This window comes from Mchenga conophoros, linkage group LG4, assembly GCF_057382185.1.
Source record: "Mchenga conophoros isolate Kocher_MC1m ecotype Shallow Benthic linkage group LG4, M_conophoros_male_GT1.1, whole genome shotgun sequence".
Lineage (NCBI taxonomy): Eukaryota > Metazoa > Chordata > Actinopteri > Cichliformes > Cichlidae > Mchenga > Mchenga conophoros.
In genome coordinates this window covers 34,739,599-34,764,173 of record NC_140529.1, presented here as the reverse complement: position 1 = coordinate 34,764,173, position 24,575 = coordinate 34,739,599, and the positions used below count along the sequence as shown (strand labels likewise).

Here is a 24,575-nt window from a genome sequence, read left to right as displayed (position 1 = left end):
TGGGTGAATGAGCGGTTCCCTTCCTGCACAGTAAACACAGCATTTCCATTAGATTGTTGGGAGTGTGTTCAGTGCTCTGTGACTCAGACACTGCAGCACTGTGACTGTGTGTCTCCAGCTCAACCGCTGCTCTCTCTCTAACACCGAGCCTCAATAACATGGCCTCTGGTTTGTGCCACTTCACAGGAGCTATAGGGGCTACGCAGCGCTTTCCAAAGTGGCGAGCTACCACAGGCGATAGGCAGGGCACGCAGTATTTGAAGAATTAGGGGGGAAATAGATTTTGTAACAGTCCTTGCTTTCAGCCACAAACCTGGCGCGCGCACACACACACCACACTCTTACCCACCAGCATGCCCACATGATAATTTCACTGTTATTTGCACACACAGAGGCAGATGAATATGTAAATAACTTGTGAGCAGAATATGGATCCCTTGTGCTTGGGAAGGAATATGTTAATGAGAGATGCAGGGTATGAGTGTTAATCACAAGTGCTGGGTGCATAAATGTGTGGTGGCCTATGCAAATTAAACACATAGGGGAGAGTGGCATGTAAATCGTATGATTCACTAAGAGAAAGTCAGCGGCGTGAGAAGTATAGTTGCTGGTGTAAACAAATCAAACACATTAACGAGGAACATTACCGGGGTGAATTACTTGGCATGGAAAAAAAGAAGAGGAGTTCTATACCCTCTGCTCTCGTCTGTTTAGCATTCGAAACCCAAATCAAGACGCTGTGATAAGGGCTGTCGCAGCAGCAACAGTTGCCAGGGAAACCTGATGGCAAGATGCTGAGGGTTGGAGGGTGGAGGGAGTTTTATGTGAGGACATGGGCACAATGCTCAGGTTGATTTGCTACCACTGAAGGAACACTGGCCGGCTCGTCGAGATATGGCACCTCAAAAGGAACGAGACGGACAGGAGAGGGGGAGGGCGACCGGCTGCCTTACGAGGAGCCGATGCTGACGGCGTTTGGCGCATTAGTCTGAGGGTGTAGTCATGGCAACGAGGTGTTGACATAGCGCAATCGCACTCTGAGCACTGTGATGGTGATGACATTCACGAAAAGTACAGAGCGAGTGTGATTGAGCTTGTAAACCGGAGCAGGGCCTTTCCTGTCCCCCTGTGCAGAAAATAAAAGGACCCAGTGCTGACCATTTCACATTCGCTATGTCTCATCTCAAGAAGAGCCAAAGGGACACAAACAGTGATACTACAAATAAAGTTGATTGTAACATAAAGGAGAAAAAAAATATATAGCCACCAAATTTCACAGACTTCCACTGCCATTTTATGTGCCAGTTTTTTTTTTTAATTTTAAAAGTGACCTCTGCTAACAGAACATCTCTCATAATTATAACCAGTGTAATTAGCTAATTATAATAACAATAACAATATTACAATAAAGATAACACTTGATTTAAAAATAAAACAAAAAAAATCAAACTAGATAAAAACCCAAAATGAAAAACACTTATCATAATAGTTTTGTTTCCTTTTTTTTTTAAAAGAGATCTATAAGGTTCTATATTTTTTTTTCATTTAATTGTACTTTTTCTTTAGAAAAAAAGTTCCCCCCATCTCTGTTTCCTGTACTGCACGTCACTTCCTTCCTCTTCACTGAACGAGCATCGCTTACCTTTAGAAATGCTTGGCAATGCCTGTCGTCCATTTAGTAGTTCCCTGTTGCCATGAAATCCACGCACACACGATAACACTGAGATACAGTTGCGAGATAATCCTCTGCAAAGATGCAGTCTTCGTCAAAGGTTCGTGTCCTGTCTTTAACGTGTGACAAACATGAGGGTTCCTGACTGCTTGAGACAGTTGGAGGAGTTGGTGAGAACTGGACTGAGGAAGCCATTTAGAGGGGGCCAAGTTATTTCCTGCTGATGCATGTGGAGTAGTGGCACGCCGTCCCGCTGCTGTTCATTAGCCGAAGTCCAACAGGATCAGTCATAAACAACTTCAGCGTCATATACAAATGAAAAAAAGTACTTTTCAGTTATTTGTAGGCACAAGTAGTAATAATAATAGTCGCATGAATGCTAATAATGATAACATAATCCCTTGGATAAATCTCAAATGATCGGCTGAAATCAAATCTGGAGACGTCTGTAGAGCATGCTAAATCAGCATGTGCAACATTTTGTGTCATTTCATGTGCTAATCATTAAACGTTCATTATGACAAATAAAGCTAAACCTTGTTATCATTATTACCGTTCCGATTATTATTATTAACACTCCCGCTAGGCTGTAGCTGTACCAAACGATGGAGAGCTGTTGTCGTATTTCGTATTTTCGCAGTAGAGCATAAACACGTCCCTTCTCCGGTGACCCTGTTTATGTGAATGCGACAGGAGAGGGGAAAACACGCTCTGTGGCTACAAAAAAGTCAAGACCAAAATAAATTCACTCAAACATTTTGTCTGTTTTGCTTTTTTTTGTTGTTTTTTTTTCCCCCACTCTCCCACGTGTCCTTATGCGGCACAGTCAGTGGCCATTTTGTTCCAAGTTGAGGGAAGTAGTAAGGGGGAGGGGGGGGGGAGGGCAGTGGGGTGGGGGGCACTAAAACAACTGTGTGTGTTTTTCTTTTTAATATATTCTTCAGACGTCGTAGTTTTTAGTCAGAAGCTTGATAAAGATTCTTTATAATTTACTTCTTTGAATGAAAATATATTTACGGTATATATAATATGTACTTTAGTCCTTTTTTTTAATACATCGCTCTTTGTCCTTCATGCCACGGGGTTTCTCTCCTCCCATGATAGCCCACTCTGTTGCTTTCTTCCCTCAAAGAAGACAGTAGCCAGTAAAGTGTGAAAGGGAAAAAAGTGAGAAAGTGAGAGAGAAGTGAAACCACTCGGAAAAAACAATTGCTGTTGTTTTCTCTCCCTGCAAAGTACTAGTCTGTGTTCTGAACAGTATCGCTGCTCTGCTCTGTATTTTAGTGCTTCCTGGAAACCTGGGACAGCACTGCTCACCCAAATCATTGTTTGTTATTCGGAGTCTCTGCCAAACACTAATCTGAAAACATGTTCAGTAGCCAATATTATGTCTCCCTCTAAATATATACACTGAGTGTGTCTGGAAATATACGAAGCTATCTGTAAAAAACATACAGGCTGTTGTTCATAGCTGTCCACTGGGTGAAAAGAGTTGGCTTGATCTTGGACTTTGGCAAAGACTATAGCGGGTTGCGCACATGATTGTGATTTTTGTGGTGATCGTTCCATGTGTTGGTGTCTGACTTAGTGTAAAATTATGTTCAGATGCTATTTGTGGGACTGATCAGATGCAGTACTGTCTCCTTCAGTCTTCCTATCTGCTTCTACCTGCCAAGATTGACAATACAAAGCAGCAACTACGAGAAATTTCATCTTTTTTTTCTGAAACCCGTCCACGAGGACGGTATAGGCTACAGTCAGTTCAAATATTCGCGTACTTTCTATATCACTGTCACTATCCAGCATCCCTTTCCTCTTACCTCATACTTCTACCCTCACTTTCACTCAGATTTGAGTCTCTTGCACATTTTCCTTGGAGCCACTCTTAAAAAGTAGTGGCTCGTTCTGGCCTTTCCCCATCAGGCCTTTCAGAGAATTGTGGAGACCCAGTTGAGGAAGGGGCACTGGGGAGGGCAGAGTGCCACCTGTCGGTGTTCCCCCACCAGTGGAGGTTGGAATCTGGGAACAGGATATGTTCTGTGACTGAGAGCATGGTGAGGGGTTGTTATTGTTGTTGAGGCCCACAGATCCTGTGCCCAGGCCCAGGCCCATCATGTTGTTGTTGAAGTGATGAGTTTTGTAGTAGTGGTTGAGGTGCTCCGATCGAGCCAGGTTGGGCAAGTTGACTATCTCTGGGTGGTGCAGCCTGAGGCTCTGGGTACCTCCAATTCCACTGCTTCCGCTCTGTGTCACGGTGGCTCCGCCTGAGATGCCGCTGCCCCGACCACTGGCCCCAGCGCCGAGCTCATCCTCCACATTGATGATCTCGATGGCACGTGCAGGGCCGTGATGTTTGTGCAGCTGGTGCTGCTTCCTAAGCTTGTAGAACACCACCAGCATCACGGCTGCCATGAAGGTTATGGCTACGAAGCAGCCAATGATGATCTTGGTGGTCTTCATCACATCATCCATTAAGGTAGCGTCTGTGATGGGCTCAGTGAAGGTGGGTCGAGTGGCGCGGGGAGAGGAGGAGGACCAGCTGATAGGCAGAGAGGAGTCTGTGGTAGCAACACCGTCTGGCCACAAATCAGAGGGAGTGGGGCCAGGTGGAACACGGATGAAGGTCTCATTGATGGCAACCAACGCATAATCATTACCTCCAACAGTATCCACAGTTTCCACAGTAACTGTTGTAAAATAGGTGTAATTGACACTAACATCAGCAGCAGTAACGTTGAGGACAGCGGTTGCAGTGGTATTTCCAGCAGCGTTAGTCACCATGCAGGTGTACTGGCCCGTGTCTCGCAGGGTTACATTGGTGAAGTTGAGCGTGCCATCGTGCAGGACCGATATCCGCACGCGGTAGGAGCCGTGGGTCATGAGAGTGCCATTAGGGGTGATCCAGTTGACGGATGTTGTGGATGTGCTCGTTCGACACTTCAGCTCGGCAGCCATACCCTCGGTGACATTGAGGTCTGTAGGTGGCTCCACAATGACGGGCGCATAGCAGGTGAAGTGGCTTTGGTCAAGCTCTCCAATGTATTTGCCTTTTAAGAATGGTGGAGCATGGCAACGAGCGCAGCAGGTGGTGTTGCTCGGCACCGTCTCTTTTAACCACCAACTAAGCCAAAGCACATCGCAGTTGCACACCCAGGGGTTGTGGTTAAGGTGTACCCTCTCTAGCTGGTGAAGGGGTGTGAAGAGATCGTGGGGCAAGGAGTGGAGGGAATTATGGGATAAGTTGAGCTCTTCCAGGTTTTTCAGGTCATCAAAGGCATTGCGCTCAATGACGGAAACCTGTGAGTGCATTAGCCACAGCTTGCGAAGAGAGACCAAGCCTTGGAAGGAGCCGGGACGGATGATCTCCAGCCTATTTCCTGACAGCTCCAGCTCTTCCAAGCGCACAAGAGCTGTTAGTTTGGGAATGTCTTTCAGCCCACACATGCCCAAGTTTAGGTACCGCAGATTGATGAGGCCAACAAAAGCTGCGTCTGAGATGAAATCCAACTTCTTGAGCTCACCCAGGTCCAGGCGACGTAGCGAGGGCACACGGTGGAAGGCATAGCCTGGCAGAGTCTCGATGGGGTTGTTGCGCAGCCACAGCTCCCGCAGCTTGCTGAGGTACTCAAAGGCATGTGATGGCACCAGCGTGAGGCGGTTGTCAAAAAGCTCCAGCGTGTTGAGGTTGGGCAGGCCATTGAATGCTCCAACTTCAATCTGACGTATCTGATTCTTGGACAGCTGGAGGATTTCAAGGTGCCTCAAGTGCTTGAATGTGTCCGACTTGATAACCTGGAAGGACAAGTAATGATAAAGTTACTGCAAAACATGTAGGATTATTAATGGAGCTTACTGAAAGAAAGGTATCTGAACAAAATGAAAAAAAGGAAGCTGTGTTTTACAGCAGCTATTTAAAACAAACTCGATTACACCTTTCATAATAACAAACCAAATACACTTATAAAATGTTAATTTGGCTGTCATGCATTAGTTCTCAATGAGAATGAAGATCAATAACAGCTTCCCTAAATGTTTAATTTGCTTTTTTATTTATTAAAGAATACCAAATGATATAAAACCTTTAGCAGACATGCAGCACTAATACTGACATTGTTTATTGTTTATTGTTTGTTTTTTTCCTTTTAGGGACAATGCACATTAATCAAGATTACTGTAATGTGTCAGTGTTTTCATTTTACAACTATTAAATTAATCTTTTAAAATATTTTAACTTATACAGAGAAGATTTTAAATGATTGTCAAACAATACCAAACAGCCATTTAACCAAAAAATGTCTCATTATATTACACATGACAATGGCAGAAAGGACACAGTGAGACAAAATAGAAAAAAACAAAACCAAAACAAAACACAAGCACGCAGCAACTAAGTGTGATAGCAGCTCTGGTTTCTTCTCTTGTGGTTATTTTAAGGTCTAAGATTACTTGCAGACTGTTATGCTCATTCCCACCTGCACATTTTTATCCTTGGATTTTGTTAGAATGCACTGATAGTTAAAAGTTAAAAGTTCATTTTAGCGCTCTCCCTTTAAGCTAAATCTCTTCCGATTTGCTTGTTCTCAAAAACAGGTGGGCTGGACCTCTGTTCCCATGGTCAGAGGGATGAGTCCGAGATGGCTGTATTACACATCGGAAGTGACTGGTTTATATAGTTGCATTAATACATTTAAAGTTGGATGTCTAGGCTTGTTCCTGCAAATATGATACACAGAGAATCAGGTGAGCAGTGAATAAACCTCTCCCCCTGAGCCTACAGGTAGAATCAGAGAAGGTGGAGGGGTTAAAAGAGCCTGCAGCAATGCAGGGGAGCAATGGCACTGACAAGTCAGAGGGAGAGATGCAGAATTTTTCAGATTAAATAGACAGATAAATTCCCGTGACAGATTGGTGATCTGTCCCCCATTGTAGCTTGAATAGTCTCTGGTCACCCCACGATCCTGAATTGGATAAGCTGAAAAGGATGGATGGATGGATGGATGGCAAAACTGGAACAATGTGTTTGATTTCACAAGAGGAAAGTGAGTGGTTGATGGTAAGTATGTATCCATCAGTGATATCCACTCTCAGTGACATCATGCAGAGCCTAGAGTAGAAAAAAACTGCCTGAGCCTGAACATTGAGAGCAGCTTGAATCCTGATCTTTGGGGTCACGGGAATTACTTATTACTTAGTACTTATTTTGACCTCATTACTTGAAATTTTTCTCCGTATAACATGAGGATCCACCAACAGTATGTGACAGTATATATTTTCCAGACAACAATAAAAAGCGTAATCGGCCCCTTTGCTGGATGTTCCAAAAAAGGAGAAAATCCTATTGCGACGGCTGAGTGGCCAAAGAATATTTTCTTCCCTGAAAGACAAATGTCTTCTTTAATTCTGCATTCTGTTATTCTTATGTGTTAATCTGTTTCCAACATGTAATTAAATTATGTTAATCTGTTCTTAGCAAATAATCTTTGGAATTTGGAGATGGTCTAGTTTTTGTAATGTTACAAATCAGTGCGAAAACAAACACACAAAGCAAAGCAAAACAAAAAGAAAAAACATTGCTAATGAATGACTAAATGTATGTTTAAGTAAAGAAGCCATACATTTAAATAAAAATGTATTTTTCTCCTAATACTGATAACTGCTGACCCTCAGTGATTCCTGCTGCTGTCTGCATTTGAGAATGACTCCCTCTGACTATGGAGATAAACATGATCAAATTAAGGGTTTCCCTGGCCTCCACGTTAGACTTTCTCTTAAAACAATATGCATTTGAGTAATGGAGTTACACTGAGTGCTCTGATTTACAATCAGAGGTTGTAAATAGCAGGGATACAATAAAGCTTAAGTCAACAACTTTGGCTAACACCCACTGAGAATACAAATATTTAGGACAATTCTGGACTGAAAAGATGGTGGATATCCCACCCACGTCCTCAAAAACTCAATCAACAGCCAACACCAACGAACATATGAGCCAAATGTGTTCACATACTAGAGGTTCATGATAGGGCAAGCTGTGAGGCTGCACCTGCTGTCTTTGTAAAGGCGTCATTGTGAAGCCATAATTCAGTAGACTCACCCAAAGTATGTGACAATGAGTGAATCTGCACAAGAGGTAGTTTATTGAAACTAAAGCAACAAACATCAAATGTACTTCATGCCCAGCGAACCAGCTTTTAAAGCCTGAAATGCCCAGATGAGCTGCATTACCTGACGACCCTCCCATGTCAGACTATTGTCAGTAAAAGGAGGCAGGGACTCCCATGGAGATAGTTGGAGGTACGTCACATTGCATGGAGGCAGTATAAGCTTTTAAAGCTTTATCCTGGGCAAAAATATCAGACTTTTTAAGCTTCAAAAGATCTGATTTAACTAGTGACTCTATATTAGCCAAGAAATTTCTCTCCCTATTCACCAACAATTTAAGGAAGATACTGAGGCGTTCCAAAACCAGCTGAGAGACATAATCTCCCCAGCTTGCCATGGGTTTCCCCCAGGATCTTCTCCCACTAGGAAATGCCCCCAAACTCTCAACTAGGAAGCATCCAGGAGCTTAGACTGCTGCCCGCAGGACCCGGACCTGGTTGAGCTGTAGAAAAGATGGATTGATGGAACGGTGGATGGATGGATTCTGCACATGTAGTTTCACAATTGCTCTGTTTCCCATTCATTTAGAAAATAATTGCCAATTGGACGGCTATGGAATTGCAAGACTTGCTTCTAAAAGGACTGTTTTTGCCATTTAAGTTGGGGTCAAATACACCCAGTGACCAAAATAAAGTTTTAGGAATTTGATCAGTAGCCCACATTATGACTACAGCACAGCTCAACTTGTACTGATGAAAAATGGCAAAAAAAAATGGTCACTTTTAATTAGTAGTTTCATGCTTCATTCGACAATATATCACATGACAAAAAGCAGTTAAACTCTTGACTTTTCATTAAATCTGAAAGCACTGTGGTAAATTTACTGTAAACCCAACCCTGTCTTAACCCTGACCATATTTCAGCGCTTGCTGCAGACACAAAAGTGCTTTTCACACCGTTGTTACCGTGAGACTCAGGGGGCTTGCTACTGACACATTATAATCCCTTGCTAATAAGCTGATTATCAGTGTTGGACTACAGTATTCGCATAAAGTGTCACGACAAACCACAAAGGAACTATGAAATTAAATTAATACATTTTTACTAAATTTGGTGTGACAAACAAAAAGAGATGATTTTGTCTGCAGGAAGACATGAATCTGAACTCTATGGGTGCCACGGGCCCTGGACAGAGCACAGTAGCATTGGTGTGGTCCAACTGGAGCTCATTTGGCGTGAAGTCAAAGACACACAGTTTAGTGAGCGCGACTAAAAGCCCCTTAAATCTCTGACTGTTTGAGATATGTGCAGCCAAAGCCCTCAGTGAGGCACACAGAGGCTCCTGGAGTCAGGCCATTGCTTCTTCTGTATGTAGAGCAGGAGCGGGGGGAGAGGAAGAGGGGAGTTGATAGGCAAAAGGAGGGAGGGGGCGAAAAGGGAGGGGTGAGGATGTTAAGAGGGGGTGGGAGCTGTCAAGGCTTTACTCTGAGGGTACTCAGTGAAGGAAAAAATAAGCCAGAGAATCTAGGATGCCTTCAGGTGTTAAAACATTTTTAGATTTTTAATCATTTCAAGTGGGGCTGCAGGATACAACAAGCCGAATCCAAATTTTGTAGGCTAAAAACAAAACGCAACAAATACTCTTCTTATTTCCTTATTTTTTTCTCCCCTTTCATGTTAACAGCATCTCTTAAAGCCTCACGTACCAAATCAAGTGGCGTGATGTCCCATTTCTGCTCCGTTAACGTCACATAAAGTTTAATAAGATGTTTTCTCCGAGGAATAGAGAATATCAGGCTGCTCGGTCCAATGTACAGAGCAATTTGACATTATAAGAGATGCACTGGACAATTTTAACAACGTTTAGGATACTCGTTGCTTTTCATTAGAGGAGATAAAATGTTGTGGAAATGAATTTAAAACCACAAAAGAACAAGGCACTGTCAGGAACATGAGGATGGATCCAGCTACATCAAATGCTGCAGCAAAGACTAAAATCAACCCACTCGGTTTATAAATTTAGAGATTCATGTGCTTTGTATCGATGGTCTGTGGTTAAATGATCTTCCCCTGCAGCTGTAAAGCCACAAATGCTGTCTAGGGACTCGAGATAAATTGGTAATGCATACAAAAGGCAGCTCAGTGTCATGGAAATCTGCCTTGCTTTCAATTCATAAAATATTCCCTCAGTTCACTAGAGGCTTAAGTGTATTTTTCTACCATTATAGCCGCTTACTTTCTTGTCTTTTCTTAGAAATAAAGTTTCCAAGAGAGAACCTGTATCAACAAGTTAATCCTAACATCCACAACTGCAAACGCAAATGTTCGCTCTGATAGCGGGCAAAAAATGCAAACACAAGTGTTAAAGACACATAAGTGTGCTGGTGTCTGTGTATGTGTTGATTTTTAGATGTGTGCATTATGATGTGAAAATCCTCAATCTGCTATACAAGATGCGACTGTGCTATATCATGCAAATATCTCCTTTCATAATAAAAGAAATAAATGAGTTTGTAGAGAAGTGTCAATAGGTTATTTGCTGAAAAGAAATGCTGAAAATGTGGCGTATTTCAAATGCCAGAATGAGTGTTTTCTCTGTGCATTGATTGTAAAAAAGAGAATGAACCATGACCTCCAATCAATTAGTGTTATAGGAAAAATGACTGGCAGTCAGCACCTTCAGAAATTACATCATGCATCATGATGCAGCTTATGATGCTTACAGAAATAAACTGCATGTATTGTATGCTTTTCTTTTTAGCAGTTTATGTGTGAATATTTGTGTCATATTCCAGAGTTTCCCACACACAGACTTTACTTTTTTTTATTAATCTCAGAGAACAACATCATCTGCAGTATATTATTATTAGTATATGTTATTGGACATCCCTTCACTCTTGTTTGGAAAATCCAGTCATTATTAGCCAGCTAGCTCCAGCCCTCCCCCTTTTGTGTTTCCCCATTAGCTTAATGGCTAGGTGACTGGATCACTATTGTGAAGATCTACTATATAGTTTAGCTGCGTGAATCCTTCCTCTCTCACTCTGGTAGACTCCAATGGCTCGTTCTTGGACTGCAGATTGCCGTGGTAGTCCTTGTTCTTGAGCTGAACTGTATTCAATCTACAACCTGTAACAGATAGTGAACCGCTTCCTCTGCTGCCACCCAAAGGTAACCGAAGCAGAACAATCAGTATCAGTTGGGGGATGTGAGAGTCCTTTGAGAAGCAGCTGATTACTAATACATGATACCTTTTGGTAACTGAGATTCATAACAACAACAAAAGAAAGACTTTTTTTATTGTTGCCATTTTTTATAGCACTATAACTACTATAGGTAGCATATTAGTTCCTTGTTGTAGTGGTTAACACATTCCCCTTTACATCTGAAGGATACTGGGTTCCAGACTGGCCGGAGACAGAAACCCAGCCTCAGGGAATTAAAAGCTGGTGCTCTTTTTATGCCAATCCCAACCATTTCTCGATTCCCTGGCACAGCCCTCCCAAGACAAGTAAAATTTGGAAAATCTGGAGTAAAATCCAGAAAATCCAGAAAAAATCCAGATCAAAAATTTGAATCTATCTGCTGTGTCTCCCATGAGCAGGTACTTTTCTAGGTACTGCAATTCTTTTGAGAAGTGAAAGGGGAGGCATGTAGCTACAAGTGTTCTAGTCTACCTATATACTGTATGCTAAAGAAGGAGGCCCATTAAAAAACCATGTGAAACACAGAAGAATTCCCATAGCACCTCAAAATCCCTATGTGGGAGAGGGCGACCAGTGTAGCTGTTGCAATTGCTCTGTCATAACTCATTGATAAGAAAGTGATGATTTATCCTGATTTATCCTTATCTATCCTGCTTTGCAGTCCAAGGAGGAAATCTTCCAATTTTGCAAGAAATTTGGAACTAGTACAAACAAGCCACTGGTACAAACTACTAAATATCCAGTATTGTTAAATCCTACTGTTCATCCGTCATAACATACTTAGCAATTAAAATATTTGCAAAGGAACAACTTATAAACTGTTGTTTAGCTCACACGCCTGCTTTTGAGTGCACATGTACAGGGCTGTGGAAACGTGTTTGCCCCTTTTCTTATTTCTTATTTTCCTTCCATATTTGCTACTGTTTCAGGTCACCAAACAAATTTTATTATTGGACAAAAGCAATATAGAAAATGCAGGTTTTTAATTATTATTTCATTTATTTCATTTGACTAGAAAAGCTACCCAACCCTAGCTGGCTCAGGTTAACACATTTTTCTGGAGTTCAGTTTCCTTAGACACATCCAGGCCTGATTACTTCCACACCTGCTCTTAAACACTTAAAAAGGACTTGTCCGACAAAATGAAGCAGGCTAAAAGACCTGAAAAAGCAACGATCTAAAGAAACTCAGGGAGAGGTGAGAAACAAAGCCATTGACATCTATCAGCCTGGAAAGGGTTGCAAACTATTTCTTAGGCCTTGGTACTCCAGTGAACCAGAGTGAGAGCCATTATCCACAACTGGAGAAAACCTGGAACAGTGGGGAACCCTCTCAGGAGTGAGTGACCTACTAAAATTACTTCAGGAGACAGAAGAACTCAGAGCAACATCTAAAGAAATGCAGGCCTTACTAGTTGGTTATTTAAGGTTAAGGTTATTTATTAAACAAGAAGAAAGAGGCTGGGCAAAAATGACATCAATAGGAGACTATCCGATTGTTCAGTCTGACGTCACTAGCCGTGTCTGGGTCTAAACTCCGCTGCAGGTCCATATATCAAACGATCACTATGGCATTACTGAGAGTTGAAAAACTGTCTAAAGTCTTTCATCTTTAATAAAATGATCAGCGTTCTGCTCTACCAGGTGTAACAATTGAGTTTAACATTCCAGGCATCCATGAAAACGGAATTTATGACATTTAACGGAGTTAGAAGTTAGCAGGGAGTTAGCTCGCTAGCTTCTATCTAAATACAATATAGCATGTCCTGACTGCGGAGTTTTGGAAACAAATTCAAACGTACAGCTCTGTTATCACTTCCAACATAAATGAAGACAGAAAACTAAACAGCAGTGATGTTTGTAGGGTTACTGAAGTTTGGCTAGCTGGTATATAATGATGTGCTACGTGACCGCTAGCGACATAGCTATGTTAGCATAATATAAACAAGCTAACTTTTTTTCCACTCGATAAAAGTTAACGTGAGTGTTCTCGGTGGTCAGGAACAAATGTAATCGCATGGCAGGATGCTGTAAAAGGACCAAACTTCAGCCAGGAGAACAACTGAGATAATCCATCCACAATACGAGGTTAGTCATTCATATACTGCTGCATGGGCTGGGCTGTAGTTACATCCTAAGGTTTTAAAAACTGAGCTTAAATAAATGATTAGTGGTAATAAAAGCCGAGGGAGGTCAACAGGGATCACTGACTGTTTTAGGAGCTTTTTGAGATCAAATAGAAGAAAATACATAACATTAAACATGTTAACAACACAAAAGCCATATTAAACGCAGACTACTTTAGACCCGGAAGTAGGATTCGTCGCGTCATCACTGAACAACCGGATAGGAGAGTTCCAAGCTGAAAACCACTGCTGACCAAACAGAACACAAAGGCTCATCTTCATTCTGCAGACAAATGAGACAAAAGTTAAACTTTTTGGAAGGTTTGAGTCCTGTTTCATCTGGGATTAAACTAACACAGCATCACATGAAAAGAGCGTCATAGCAACATTCAAACACGGTGATGGTAATGTGATGGTCTGAGGCTGCTTAGCTGCTTCAGGACCTGAAAAACTTGTTGCAATTGATGGAACCATGAATTCTAGCCTCTACCAAAAATCCACTTGTGTTATGTAGGACAATAAAACGCACCGAAACACACCGACAAGCATCTCTGAATAGCTCAAAATAAAAATGTAGTTTTTGGAGTGGATTAGTCAGAGTCTGGACTTAAATCTGACTGAGATACTTTGGCTTGACCTTAAACAGGCCTTTCATGCTCTACAACTCTCCAATGTAGCAGAAATGAAACAATTCTGCAAAGAAGAGCGAGTCAAAATTCTTCTACAATGATGAAAGAAACACTTGACTGCAGTTCTTGCTGCCAAAAGGACACAACCAGTTATTAATTTTAGGGAGCAATTGCTTTTTCATATAAGCCCAGTTGGGGTTGAATAGTTTTTTCTCTTAGTAAATGAAATCATAATTTTAAAAATGCGTCTTGTATTTACTCTTTGTCTAATTTCAAAATTGGTTTAATGATCTGAAAAATGTAAGTGTGACAAATATAAAGGAAAAAAAACTTCACAACACTAACATCATCATCTCAGTGAATAAAAACATTAGTCATGCTTAGCTCTGCAATGCAGACTGAAATGATTTGACCTCCGTCCACCATTATTTACCTGTATTGAGTTCTCCTGCAGGTTGAGGTATCGCGTGTTGACTGATATGCTTTCTGGCACCTCCTCCAGGTTTTGCCTGGTGCAGATGACTCGGCTGGCCTGGTTGGAGCAGGTGCAGAGGGAGGGGCAGGTGGAGGCGGCTCCCACTAACTCCGGCCCAGGGAGGAGGAGCCGCAGCAGCAGCTGGGCCAATAGAAAGAGGAAGGGGGAGGGGCCGGGAAGGCAGGTCAGCGTGGCGATGCGCATGGCAACTGGGACATGACCCTGCTCTTTAATCCGAAGGTACAGGTGAGGTGACTCCACACTGGTGGATCTGTTAGAAAAGGTTTGCTTTCCCTTTGGTCCTCCAGTGGCAATTTGTTCTTTCTAATTCCGCATGCTCTGAGATGTTTCGTGTCCTCTGTCGAGCTCTGTGTTTTTCCCTCTTGTTTTTTGAACATAGAAATATGCAGATAAACAGATGTTATTCCCTTTTTTTCTGGTGCTGTCGGGGGATTCGAGTGAGGCTTTTTGTGAAGTGAGAAGAACCCAGGAGTTACTGTGAAGAACAAAAGAGAGAGAGACAAAGAGAAGAAGAGAGAGAGCAGATATTAAAGACAGTAGACAGACTACACTTTGTGTTTTTACCAATAGACAACGAACAGAACAAATAATGGGTAGGCAGCTACGATATAGCTTATCATGGGAGGGATTGTCAAAAAATCTTTCAGAAGCATTAGAACTTCTGTGTCACTGCTCATATCAAATCCCACATAATCCCTGAGCAGACATTTTGTCAGAAATCAAATCCTTACACACAGGGCAGATGGAAGCTGATTCTGTAATTAATGTTACGAGGTGGAGGTGTGGAGATACGGAAACAAACAATGTGAAGTGGGACAATCAGGTATTTTGGTTTTTAAAGGATTGCATTTTGTAAATCAATAAATCAGAAAGAAATTAGTTCTTGAAACATTGGCATAACCGCTGTAAACAGATAAGCAGTGTCACACAAAATCGTACTGAAACAGCATGGAAACGGTGCAGTTTTGCTTTTGAGGTTTTCCTGTGCAGATTTCAACTGCTCAAAAGTTTAGTTAGAAGAACACTCAGAGAAGAAGTGATCTTTGTACACTTGTTTCATGTTTAAAAGAATAAGATCTGTCGCCAAATAAACACGACAACTGTTGAATGCTGTGTTTGGGTGACAAATGTCACTTGCCTGAAATGTAATTCAGGAAAATGAGTTTTGTTGATTTGATGCAATACGGCGCTGAAAATATTAAAGCCTTGAAAGACAATGACATGGATCATTTTGTGCAACTTAAAGTTACACTTGTGAAGAAATGCATATGAATTCTGCACACGTGTTGTCAGCTCGACATGGGTCAGAACTCTTCACTGTGTAAAACTAAGCTCACCTGTATTTACACATCTGAAAAGGAGTAGTTGAACCAAAATCATTTTTATTTAAGGAAAAAGAAAGAAAACCTCAAAGACGTGGCAATGGTGGTGAAGAAGAACTCCCTTTTAACAGGATGAAATCTCTAGCAGTATGTGGGTCAGAGAAGGACACCCATATGTACTGACTAGTTTGGGTTGAGTGGAAAAAGACCCTCAAACAATTTACAGGACAAAACATAAACTACATGATAGTATATTTAGAAGTATATTATGGCTTTTACATTGCTTCAGAAATGGTAGTTTCAGTGGGTAGGAAAATTGTCAGTTTGGTAGGTCGAAGATAAACACAGCGCCATTAACAAATGGTTTGTAAAGTCACGTTCAGACGCCTCAATTTCTTTCTTTTTTTAGTTAAAACAGGTGCATGTTTTCTAAAATGGTCATCTCCATCCATCTTTTATATACAGTCTTTGGTTTGTAGACTTTTTTGACTGTTCAGGGGATTACCTGAATTATTAAAAGTAAGTTATTTAAAATCCATCTAAATTAAACCCAATTAAACCTGCAGTTATATCAATACTTCCAACATAAGGAACAAATTAGTAAACAAAATAGTTTCCATATCAGAAAGGAATTACATATGCAAGAATGTATGCATGGTTAGTCAGATTGAAGAATTTCCACTTAAAATCTCAAAGCTGTGATATTAACTACAATAATCTAATTATTAAAACGCTGTGGAACATACACAATACACCATTCTCTGCATCAACTGCAATATTTCTGCTGTCTACAGAGTGAATAACAATGTTGGGTTTTACAGGAAATGTGTGATTTGTAGGAGCAAAAGAGACAAAAAGCACAACATTTTGCAAAGGTAGACGTCAGAAAGAATGAAAAACAAGATCTAGGGAGCGGTGGGGTTTCTGGGACATTTGGTCTTAATTCTGAGAAGCATTAATAACACCACTAGTGTGAGATAGAGCCTTCCAGTCATCTCTGCTGTGGTCTCATTTGTTAGCACTAATTATTCCAAGGTATAACAAATAATACGACAATGATATATTGATGTTTGAACATGAACACTTACCACCTTTAATTAAAGTTATCCAGACCTTGAAAACAAACTGAAATCAGTAAGCGCTTTTTTTTGTTTTGTTGCAGTAGCACAGACACAGAGGTGGGACTAAAATGCGGCCGTTCAAGTCCGAGATGCAGAGCGCCTCTGTATCCCTCCCTGCAAGCTGTTTAGAACCTGAATAACCTTAAATAAGGGCATCCAGCAATCTTAGATATTAATGATGATAGTTGTAATGATGGGACTTTGACACGCAAACTCATTTGACACGCTGAGCATCCTCACTTGGCACAGTAAGAAAGGAGATGTTGGGGGGAGCAGAGAATGAGAAGGAGAGGAGGATTATTAATCTGATAGATGACTGTATGGCTGCAGGCAGAGAAGGGAATTATCAACACTACAGTAATAGATGAATACTGAACAGCTGCAGAGAGAGGGCCGGAGAAAGAGAGACAGAAAGGAAGAAAGAGATCGAGACGGAGACAGATGGAGGGAAGGGTGAGTGAAAGGGATGATGAGGGATAAAGACCCAGAGAGAGGTATAAATAGTGGGAAGAGCAGAAAAGAGATGAGTTGTTAAAAAAAAGAGAAGATAAAAAAGTGGAAGAGGGAAAATAGGGAGGAAGAAAAGAAGAGACATTAATATTAATCATCTCTCACTCACCAAGAGAGGGAGAAAGAGAGAGAGAGAGGAGAGAAGGGAGGAAGGCTCAATAGAGAGATGAATATAAAGCAGACAGAGATGGAGGGAGGGGAATGACAACACAGAGACGCATATAAAACAGAGTGAAGGAGAGATGGAGGCAAAAGACAATACAGAGGGATGAATTTGAAACAGGTGGAGATGTAGAGGAAGAGATGGAGGGACAGAGCGGGAGGTTTCTCCTGAGTGCCAGGGGAGTGGGAGGAGAGGCAGGCTTGGACTGGCTGGGCCAAGATTGATCAATAATGCGTGTGCTCAAGTTCAATGACATTAAAACACACACAAGGACACGATGACAAATCATATCAGCAGCAGTGGCGGCGGTGTCTCTGGTCAGAAAGAACAGGGCACCAGCGGTGGCAGCGAAAGCAACAGTCCCACTCGTCTGCAGCTGCTCGTCATCAGCCGATGGATGAAGAGGAACTCGCAGTGCTATTTCTGGACCAGCTCTCACCTTTCTACGTATTTTAATTTCCAGCTACCTTTTTTTCCCCTCTCCTTTTGGCGAGATTTAAGTGCCAGAGCTATTTCAGGTAGACGGCATCAGAGCAGGGTGGAAAGGTGCAAAAGGGGGGGGAGAAAGAAAGAGCGCAAGGGGGAGAGCCGGGGGTGACTGGGGCTGAGGTTAAGATGCTAGCTCAGATGTTGGGTCCATCGAGGAGAATGAGGCTGCTTGAAGCTGACAGCTGGTTAGAGGCTGGTTGATTGTATTCTGCCTCACCGCTGTCACTTTCCACATGTTACAATAGTCTCTAACTGTAACCCTCCCTCCTTATCTTCACTCTCCTCTTCCTCTCTCTATCTCCCCTGATATCTTCTTCCTCCTATCTCCCATCTCATTCTCTAAAAGTGGGAACACTCTCTTCCTCTTTGCAAACTCTTTCACATTCATCCCCCCTCCCTTCCCAGCTGCCTCACACCTCCCCTCCACCCTCTCCTTCTCCTCCTCTACCCTACTACTACATATTTCCTGGACCTCCACCCCTCTCCCCCCTCTTCCCCCCCTGTGTGGCACACTGTAGTGTCCAGTGGCGGGGGTAAACGCTGCACTGACCCCACAGTTTGATGAAAGATTAACCTGCTACAATGATGCATATTAACCCTTAACCCCCACTCTTTCTCTTTCCAAACACAAACACACTGCAGCTTCCTCCCCCCACTCCCCCACTCCTTTTGCTCTCTCATTCCTCTCGCTGCATTCAAATCTTAGCCAACAGAGTTACCATGGTTACCTATTCACCACAGTCTCCCACTCCGTCCAGCTGTATCCCACCGATTCCACATCCACCCCGCTCCACCTCCCCGTCCTCCCTCATTAGCACCCTATACACACGTATACAAATGGCATGGACCAAGCGTGAGCGCAAATGACATCAACGCTGCACAAACCACGAGGTAGGGTAACGGCAGGCCGCGGTTACCGTTTGTAGCAGCGATGTCGATACAGTTTCCTTCGTCCAGCGAGTCGCCACAAATGTCAAGCAACCACAAATCACAAGAACAAAGGTCAGGGCCGTTTTTCCCTGAGAGCGATGACGTAGTGGCACATTAACAGGTGCATAAATCGCATTCATACGCAAAGAAAACAACTTTTTGGAATTTTTAAGGCACATACAGCCTGTTTTCCCAAGCAGCTTCTCACATGCACACATTACTGTAGTTACACAGATCTTTTTTTTTCTTCTTATAAGATTTTTTAAATGTTCTTAGAATAATACTAAATAAAGCTACTACAATTAACATGTTTTAAATCATTGCTGATCACATGACAACTTGAATCTATTTGTTCATAATGAAGAACCTGCAGAAATCTATCATGCAGCTCCCCACTCCCCCTGAGCTCAGAGACATTTTAGATTTACTTTATTTAGGTTTGCTGTCACTCCTCTGATAGCTTGTTATTTGTCCACAAAGGGCAGCTTACATTAAAAAATACTTTAACATGCCCACTGTAAATCATCTGCTCAGCACAGTCAGTTAATGCAGTTTTAAGATTTGAACCCTAGTTTTAGGGACTTTAACCATCCATCCATTTCCTTAACTGCTTATCCAGCTGAGGTCACAGTCAGCTGGAGCCTATCCTAACTGACATCGGGCACACCCTGGACATTATGCGTGTCCATCACAGGGCTAACGCAGACAGACAGACGATCATTCACGCTCACATTTATATCTTCGGACCAAGTCTGAATCACCAATTAATCTAACATGCATGTCTTTGGACTGTGGGAGGAAGCTGGAGAATCCAGAGGAAACCCACGCGGGCAAAGGGAGAAAGAAATCTAGCAAAACTGCCAAATAATTCTGGTGGACGTTTAAAAAAATGATCATAAGTTATAGCTCTGTGTTTTCAGTATGGTTTTTATTTTTATTTAGTTTTTCACTCCTTTAAATTCCAGTTCAGCTTCCAGAATGGTTTTGCTCATTTCAGTCTAGTTTTTATTATTTAAAAAATGCCAAGTTTTAGTTTCTGTTTCAGTTTTTTATCTTTTCAGTTATTATGAAGGGAGTATTTGACAGAAGCTAACAGTTTAATTTTCAATTTTCACATAATATTGAAATGGATGGAAGTGGATCACTGGAACGTCAGGTAAAATAATTTCACTTTTTTGGGTCATAATACATCACAGGTATTCCTTCAGTATTCTCTTTAAATTCCCCCCGAGCTACAAAGAGCTGATATATTTGATTTTATTGGTATATTCTGTTCGCACAAAACTTTGATTTTATCAAATAAACCCTGACACCATTCTACACTTAAAGGATTTCCCACATTTCATTTCTCAGTAATTTAAAGTAAAGTTGTGTGCATCTGCACACTCTATGCTTGCCCACTATGAATTTTTAATGCCCGACTTGCTAGAGGCTCTGTAGAGTTGAAAAGGTCAAAAGACCCCCATCTTGATGCTTTTGATCCTCGCTGCAATCATGTATCCTGTGAACCTTATTTCATAAAGACTTGTGACAGCTTCTAAATTTTGGGTAATTGAGTTTGAATAATTTTACTCTCCACTTCATCTCCGTCTGGTTCTTTCCCCCATCAGATCGAATCCTCGAGGAAAGAAGCAGAAAAGGGAGTGAAGCGTTCCCCTTTTTTCACCACGAGAAACGTGTGATCTTTAGTAGTGTATACTGACCAATAATGGACTGTTGCTCTAAGTGATATAAGAAGAAAGAGACAGGATGAAAGACAACCAGAAAGATGTGCTGACAGTCGAACAAGCAGCAAGTCGGACAGACAGGAGCACACTCCTTCTCTGCAGAACCCTGTCTGCACATCAGCATGGAGGCCCATCAATAATGACTCGGCACACACCAAGATGGCAGCTCATGCAGCCACGAGGAAAAAAAAAGAAAAGAGGAAAGCTCATCATGTTGGTTGTGTGCTGTGGGAATAGAGCTATGACCTTTCCTGATCGCTGTGACATCTTGCCAAACGGGGTTGTGCCTGTGAGGCTTTAAGACAGTGGAAAATCTGCTCTCACACACCCCAATTTCTGAGGCAAGGAAGTAATTTTAAATAATAACCTGAATCTGATTTTATTCCAAGCTGCAGAGAGCAAATTTATTTACCTTAAACCTGCAATGCTGTTATCATTTCAGGGACGGTATGCTTCATGGCTGCCGCCGATTCAGTCAATTTAATGAATCAATCTAATCAATTTACCTTTTATTAAAATTCAGTTAGCCGTCTAAGATGTCTGAGATGATGAATATGACAAAGCTTTTCTAATCAATGCACATATTGATCAGCTACACTGCCTGAATCTTTTAATCTGAACTGAATTCATTGACCGGATTCCCCAGAAAGCAGTTTCGTTTTTGTCGTTATTTTGTGTCCAGGGCTCTCCTGTAACTCAGTTCATAGGCTTTATCACCCTGAGAAAAACACAACTGTAAGAAAAATTGGCTTCTTCTATCTGAATTACATCAATATCACCCTCGTAACCTACAACAGAACACAATGATTTCAGTAAAAATTTGTAGATTTTGCAGCACACAAGACTGTCTGCAAACAGGAAAAATGCTTGTAGTCTAATTGCTAACAACTGGCTCTGAGTTAGTGATCTGGGGTGATGAGGGCAAGAGTAGACATCCAAATGCACCTCTTGTCTCATTTACTCCTTCTTTCTCCTCTAACTTTTAGTTTCTGCCAACAGGGCAGAGTGGAGGTCCCCTCACAAAAGGACACAAGTCTTGGCACCCCGAGGCATCGCTAGGGGGCGAAGTCTCTGGGGGGGAAAGCAAAGTCTTTGTGCAACAGAGGATCATCCCTTCTCGCCCTCATCTTTTCGAAGAGTCTTTTGAGCTCCGTTTTTAAGACATGCTGGTCAACTCACTGGGTTTCTTCTTTTCTCCCATGACAATACAGCTTCAAAGAGAATGTGACTGATAACAGTGTTTTGTTTAACACCCAAGACTAAATACTTTTGCAATGTAATAAATACATATTTAAATTACAATGAGCTAAGATTTAGGAACAAATATAATTAAATTGGTTTATCATAAAGCAGGCCATCACTGCTGACACCTTAAACAGTACAGTGGCCTGGATTACAGTTTGGGAATCACTAAGATATTTCTTGGAACTTGATGTTCTTAAGATCTGGTTTAAAATATTCTTTAAACTCACGCATCCTTTCTTTAAAGTGTAATAAGTTGTGGAAGTTATTATTCCAAAATAGCACTCCGACACATTGCATTTTTTCAGCTTGTTTCCTAGGTTTCCAAAGCTGCAACCTTTGAGATTAAAAAATGAAGACAAAGCAGAAGCTGACAATGGCTCCAAAAGCGACTCAGTCCTCACAGACTCTCATGTTAAAATGTTCTCAGCATGTTTGTTTACAGCAGAAACAAACATGTTGCGAGCGTAGTATGAAAAAATATTTGTGTTCACTATTTCCAATTTCCCATGTATTGTTATCTGTAGGATTATCAATTTTCAATGTATTAAGGCTTTAAGGTATGTTTAATTAAGGGCTTCAGCTACTATCTGTCTGCTAGGCTTGAACTTAGCTAATTTCTGTCACTAATCTCGACTATCTCACTGCATTCGTGGTGTCAGTGCTGTTTTGCTATTTGACAAATTATCCAGCTTGCTGTGCAACAGTCTATCCAAAATGTGTGAATGTTTTCAAGTCTTATTTTTTTCAACCATTCTCTTCCACTTATCTGAGAGGCGGGGTACACCCTGGATGGATCGCCAGTCTATCACAGGGCTACACAGACAGACAGACAACCGTTCACACTTCCATTCACATTTAGGCGCAATTTTGAACCATAAATTAACCTAATCCCACTAACTGCATGTCTTTGGACTGAGGAAGCCAGAGCACCCGGAGAGAACTCACACAAACACGGGTAGAACATGCAAACGCCTCACAGAAAGGACCCAGCCATATGGTGAAGTCTCAGGCCATTCATGCTGTGAGGCAACAGTGCTAACCATACTATCATATCATATTTGCATTAATTAGAAGGTTTCTGTGTCTTTCTGAGGTACCTTTCAAGCTACATATGCTAATTAGGGTTAGCCGCTAGCTTGGCACCGCCCAAAATGCCACACGCCAGGCTTCACAATGAAGGCACCATCTTATACTATAAACTTAATGGAGGTTTTTTCCTGTTGAAAAGGAGGTTTTTCTTCCCACTGTCCCCAAGTGCTTCCTCATACGGGGATGTTTGATGGTTGTTGTTTTTTTTATCTTGTTTGCTTTTCGTGTTTGTTTAATATTGTTTAGGGATAAAACTGACATTTCACTAGCTGGGACTGCATCCTCGTTTTAGGTTTGAAAGCATTTCTAGTAGATAATGGCATGGCTTGAATGTGAATTGAGGCTGCGGTTTGGGGAAGGCCTCAGAGGGGACTAGCAGCGGCTCACGGGCCAGGCAGGCCCCCATTTGCTAAAGAGAAGTGAATGAATAGAAAAAGGGGAGGGCGGATAGGCCACGAAAATGAGAACGAACAGCTAGTAGAACCGGTCGGGGTCATATATACGTAGAGAACCAGAAGGGGCGTGTGTGAAGGTGTTTTCTCGCTCCTTATTGGAGATGCTACATAAATACAATTGCACTGAATTAAAATGAATTGCCTCACCAACTAGTATTATATGGAGGGTTGATATTAGCTTGGCTTTCTTTTTTTTGACAGATTGGTTCAGAGTTGGCGACTCTGATGTTGGAAAACTGCAATACTGTAGTCATCAAAGTTTAGATAGCTGTTGCTGCAGAGTCAGTAAATCCTTCCAGTCTGTGGGGCTGTCTGCTTCTTATGCCACAGTGTCTTTCTTGTTATTTCTAAACATTTAATACAAGCTGCCTATGACTATTTGGAAGGTTCGGAGGTCTTAAAATGCAACTGCCAGGTTCTGCTGACTAACAAAAGCAGCTAAATGAAACTGTCTTTCAATAAATAATACATACTGTGCAGATTAATCAGTTACTGCTTTCAAATTACTGTCTGTAATTAATATAAAGTCACTTATTGAAGCTGTTTGAATTTAAAAATGTGTGAATTAGCGTGTAAAGTAGTCAAAATCCAGTCTTTCACAAGTGAGTGCATGCAGCATCCAGCTGTCTACCAGAGAGACGTGGCAGTTTTCTCATCATATAGATGTGATTTGACCAGGAGACAAATGTCTAAATACCAGATCAGCTCAATCATAATTTCTTAAAGTGACTCAGATATCCAAAAGAGGCCGGCCCCTCCAGTGAACTGCATTTGAACACACAGCGCCAAACCAAATCAGTCTCATCTCACTGCGTCTTATTAGAAGGGAATATGACAGATTGCAATACAATCAAGTAGGAGGCTGGAGCGAGGTCTTCACTTTCCTAGACGATCGTTTCTTCAGGCCTAGGCGGGTCGAGGCCGTGCTGGTCTATCGCAAGTGTGATCTCTGTGCTGCACAGCTCATAAGAAGCAGACAAATTTAGGATGTGATAAATCAGCGCTAATATGATTACCCCCAGTGTCTGCTGGTTAACATAAAACAACCACTAAATTTTCACTTAGCAGGCACTTCTCACTCAGCCTGCATTGTCTTGTTTATCCCGACCAAGGAAAGCAATTCGTGCAGAAAAGCATCCGAGTATACAGAGGTCAATCTAAATATAAACCGTACCGCCAAAGTAAAACGACAACAAAAAAAGAGTTACAATATTAAAAATCTGAATGCGGGGAAACCCATTTCACTTGTTTCAGCAGCCAGCCATAATGTCAAATGGTAATCCCGCCACAGAGA

At 41.7% G+C, this 24,575-nt stretch overlaps 1 protein-coding gene across 3 annotated transcripts in view; it reads right to left on the bottom strand.

The window, feature by feature from the left end:
* Positions 1-2,548: 2,548 nt before the first annotated feature.
* Positions 2,549-24,575, bottom strand: part of lrrc4ba (leucine rich repeat containing 4Ba) — a 45,636-nt gene continuing 23,609 nt past the window's right edge. For all 3 annotated transcript variants that reach the window (XM_085272044.1, XM_085272043.1, XM_085272045.1), the window contains exons 2-3: positions 14,168-14,705; positions 2,549-5,464 (exon numbers count right to left, since the gene is read on the bottom strand). In XM_085272044.1, coding sequence (XP_085128170.1) covers positions 3,518-5,464; positions 14,168-14,413 — 2,193 coding nt within the window. In that variant the 5' untranslated portion in view covers positions 14,414-14,705 and the 3' untranslated portion in view covers positions 2,549-3,517. The remainder of the gene's footprint in view (positions 5,465-14,167; positions 14,706-24,575) is intronic.